General features: G+C 39.0%; 1 protein-coding gene across 1 annotated transcript; it reads left to right on the top strand.

Annotated features, from left to right (window-relative positions):
- Window positions 1-878: 878 nt before the first annotated feature.
- Window positions 879-2,217, top strand: LOC111785349 (probable ribose-5-phosphate isomerase 2). The gene has a single exon (XM_023665763.1). It carries the CDS (start codon window positions 1,105-1,107, stop codon window positions 1,921-1,923), a length of 819 nt encoding a protein of 272 aa, XP_023521531.1. The 5' UTR covers window positions 879-1,104; the 3' UTR covers window positions 1,924-2,217.
- The last annotated feature ends 2,116 nt before the right edge of the window (window positions 2,218-4,333 follow it).

The following is a 4,333-nucleotide window of genomic DNA, read 5'->3' as shown; positions in this document are numbered from 1 at the left end:
ACCATTGATTTGGGAATATGCGCATAAATTTAAAGTTTGCAATTTAGGGAATAACGATAGAACCTTAGGGGATAAACTTGACATTTTACCAAACAATAAGTAGACGAAAACGAGGACCCAATGTTATGCCCTTTATCCTCCAAAAAAGGCCCGGATCCCCTATTTCTTTTTTCTATAGGAAAATAAGCCCGTCTCGAGGAAAAATCTGTGTCCAGGAAGGGTATGTAAATTAGGGTCTTTAAGCCCTCACCCAGCACCTATTAGTTCAATCAACATATGTTTTTAAATAGGTTTGATTCTTTATTGGATCATAAAAACCCACTTTACGAAGATCTCTTCCTTCTCTTCGGGCTCGAACATCAATTGCAATGATTCGATAAACGGCTCATTGGGATAGATGTAAATTAACAATACCCCCCCCCAGAACCGTATAAGAAGTTTTCTCCTCGTACGGCTCGAGGAAATTCAAAGTCATGTATAGAATTGTAATTAATGTCAAATGGATTCATAGATTATGAAATCAATTAGACTATGATTTAAATATTTTTTAATCTCACGAAGGATCAACTTATATGTCGTACCTGTCCTATAGTTCATAAGAATTCAAGTTTAGGTTTATAGAGTAGATTGATCTAGAATTAACGAGTGAATACTAAATGAGAAAAATATGAAACGCAGTTTGATCTCTAACCCGGGATGAGAACTCATGATTTGATCCGCTATTTTGAAGGTATGGATCATGTAATGAAAAAAAAGAAAGAGAAAAGATATAAATTTGTTGAATCGAATGTGTCTCCCATGGCGTGAAAGCGCCAAAAGCAGAGAGTTGAAATCCAGAGGACCACCGCGTTTTGGGGCTTATAAAAGCCCATTTTCCCAAGAGAACCAAACAAGACCTTCCCTACACCGTCCCCTTCTTAACCCTATCTCTGCTCTGCATCGCTTCCAATCTTCTCCGCCACACATTCCCTCCTTCAATTATACTCCTAGATTCTTGTTCTTCTTCAATTTCTTCCATTAATCCAATCCCTCTTTCAATTTGGACTCTCCCCCATGATACCCATCTTTCCATTTTGATTCCATTCCTCTCATTTCTCTGCAACAATGGCCATTCCTTATCTCCCCAATTTCATGGGGTCCGACAACCCCCCCATGGCCGCCGCTCTTCTTCTTCCTTCTTCCGTCCCCCTCTCCCCGCCCATTTTCTCTCAGGACGATTACAAGAAGGCTGCCGCCTACAAGGCCGTCGAGTTTGTTCACTCCGGTATGGTTCTCGGCCTCGGAACCGGCTCCACAGCTAAGCACGCTGTCGACCGGATTGCCGAACTTCTCCGACAGGGAACTCTCAAGGACATCGTCGGAATACCCACCTCCAAGAAAACCTACGACCAAGCCGTTTCCTTAGGAATCCCTTTGTCCGATCTCGATTCGCATCCCGTCATCGATCTCGCCATCGACGGCGCCGACGAGGTCGATCCCCATCTCAATTTGGTGAAAGGCAGAGGCGGTTCCCTTCTCCGTGAGAAGATGGTGGAATGTGTTTGTAAAAAGTTCATAGTCATCGTCGACGAATCCAAGCTCGTTGAGTACATCGGTGGAAGTGGGCTCGCAATGCCTGTTGAGGTTGTGCCGTATTGCTGGAAATTCACGGCCGTTCGCCTTCAGAACCTCTTCGAAGACACCGATTGCGTTGCGAAGCTTCGGACTGTTGGAGACGATGGCGAGCCCTATGTGACGGACAATGGGAACTATATTGTGGATTTGTATTTCAAGAAAGCTATCGGCGATTTGAAGGTGGCGAGTGACAGAATCTTGCGGCTGGCTGGAGTGGTGGAACACGGTATGTTTCTTGACATGGCTACCACCGTGATTGTTGCAGGGGAGCTAGGGATTACAATAAAGAACAAGGAGTTAGATCAATAGGAACCCACAAAGGGGCTAAGCTTAGATTGAATCTAAACGTGATAGAATTTTAGAAATCTGGATAAGTTGTTGTAGAAGAAGAGATTTGGTTTCATAGAATGAATGAATCCCTTTGATTACATAATCTTGAAACAGAGAGTCACAATCAAAGAGGGCCACTGTGGGTTTGAGAGATTAGTTGAGCTGAGTTATTTAATTTAGGAACAGGGGCAGTCTAATGTTTGAATGTTTGTCATCTCATGTCATGTTGTCTTTCAATACTAATAATTTATAAAATCTGCCCATTTTTTCTCAGTTTTGCTGCACTTTTCTCTCTCTTTTTCTTCCTCTTTGTTTGTTTGAAACACTTGATGAGTCGTTTTAGGGCTCGGGATGCTAGCAAATTTGAGACTTCGGTATGCAATTGTCATGAATTTTTGGTCGAGGGCTCGTTCAATGCAAAACTTGAGCTCTAACCGAAATGATTCGGTCAATAATCAATGATCAAGTTCTACTAGTTGGATGAAAGTCCACGTCAACTCATTTAGGGAATGAGTTTATAGTCAAAGAATACTCTCTCCATCCGTTGTTAGGCATTTCGGGAAAGCCTAAAGCAAAGTCATGAAAGTTTATGCTCAAAGTGGACAATATCATACCATTGTGAAGAGTCGTATTTATTTAACCCTACTTACATTACTGAACTGCTTAACTAATTAAAATATTATATCTAAATTTAAATTTAAAAATGTTAAAATAATCTTTTGTAAACAAAACTAAAAAGAAGAAGAAGGAAGGAATCTACTTTTCTAAGGCCATTACTTCATGCATAACATGTTAGGTGTAAAAAAAATAATCATTTAAAATATTCTAACAACATGAATGCATCTCTAACGACCCGATTTTTTACACCTCGATTTGGTCACCACGTATACTTAAGGGTAAAAAGTGCAGTAAATTTTCTTTTGTGCACAAGGAATTTAAAATTTAAATAAGAATTCAATATCAATGTACAAATAGTTCAAAGATAATGTTCACGGAGTCCTATACATAAGTTTCGAGAAGTAGCATTTAAAATAATAATAAAATGACAAGAACGAAGACGACTGATCTACATGGCAACCCCTGCAGCAGATTGCCTCCACATGCTCCTGCCATCAATAGTGGTTTATAACATGGAGTGAGTATAAAAATACTAAGCAATTAACTTACTTGTAAGCTCTTTTCAAACTTAATCTTATACCTTAAAACTTAGGCTCTGTACTCATAACTGTCCCTAGCGATAACCAAAGTGTGGCTTAACGTTTGTACATAACTTTATAGGTCATTGTGTAACTAACACTCGACATATCCTTTAAGGAGTACTCAATCCCTCTTAGGTTCACAACCTAAGGGTTTTATGTTTTCTCTCGACTCTAGGTTCACATATGTCTAGGTCCTTCGACAGACTTGCACAAAGTACGCCTCGAGTCGCTATGGCCCATGGAAAAGCCCTAGGGTAATACTCATAACTTTGGAGAAGCCCTTTAGCTGTTAAGTAATGACCGTATTCCAAACATATCTACCTACTGAACTTTAATTAGTGGATTCTCTCTAGTGGTGTCGAGCAACGTCTCCCTGTTTCTAAAATTAGTAAACTACCTGTCACTATGTCTTTCGAGACGAACAATAAACTATATACTCATGTACCCTCCTCGAATTAAAACAGTAAAACTACGTGTCTTAGGAACAGTAACCACCTGTTACTTTGCATTTTCAAGCTATAATAGTAAAACTACCCGTCATTACGCCACTCAGGCTGGGACAATAAAACTGTCATAACACTCCCACTAGGCACCACCGATAGTACTTCAATAGTATATCTTCCATGACTCCTGAAATCCTTTATGAGTGACAACTAAGTCATGTATAACAAGTAGACCCTAACCTCTGTTGGTTAGTTCACGAATAGGGGTTGCACCCTATCAATCCCTACAAAGTACTTGGTCAACTCAAGAAGGCTATGGAGCTCATAACTAGGTACTAGGACCAAAATACGCAAAAAGATTAACTCATAATCTATGGAAACCGTAACTAGCATTGTATGGCACATAGCGATAGTCTTTAACCCAAGCATACTTAACTTTGAAGTTCGTTTTATTGAACCACCGAAAAAAAAAAAGGACATTTTATTGGTATAAGTAATAACTATCAATTATTTAAAGTATTTCTTAACACTAACTGCATATCCTCCAAAGCACTATTTTTCGGATTCGGTCTAAATTCATTCATATACTCTCCTCTCCGAGCGTCATAAATATATACGCAGACAAAATTGTTCCTTTGGATATATAACTTTTTACAACACGACCTAAATTTTTTTTTTATCGTATTTAATCATTTTCTACCTTTGTATGAAAAAAAAAAAAAAAAAAAAAAAAAAAAAAAAAAAAAG

This window comes from Cucurbita pepo, unplaced genomic scaffold, assembly GCF_002806865.2.
Source record: "Cucurbita pepo subsp. pepo cultivar mu-cu-16 unplaced genomic scaffold, ASM280686v2 Cp4.1_scaffold000458, whole genome shotgun sequence".
Classification (NCBI taxonomy): Eukaryota; Viridiplantae; Streptophyta; class Magnoliopsida; order Cucurbitales; family Cucurbitaceae; genus Cucurbita; species Cucurbita pepo.
This window is presented reverse-complemented; position numbering and strand designations above follow the sequence as displayed.

What these genes read in the sequence shown, in the direction of transcription:
- LOC111785349 (XM_023665763.1), top strand. Translation starts at nt 1,105, where the DNA reads ATGGCCATTCCTTATCTCCCCAATTTCATGGGGTCCGACAACCCCCCC.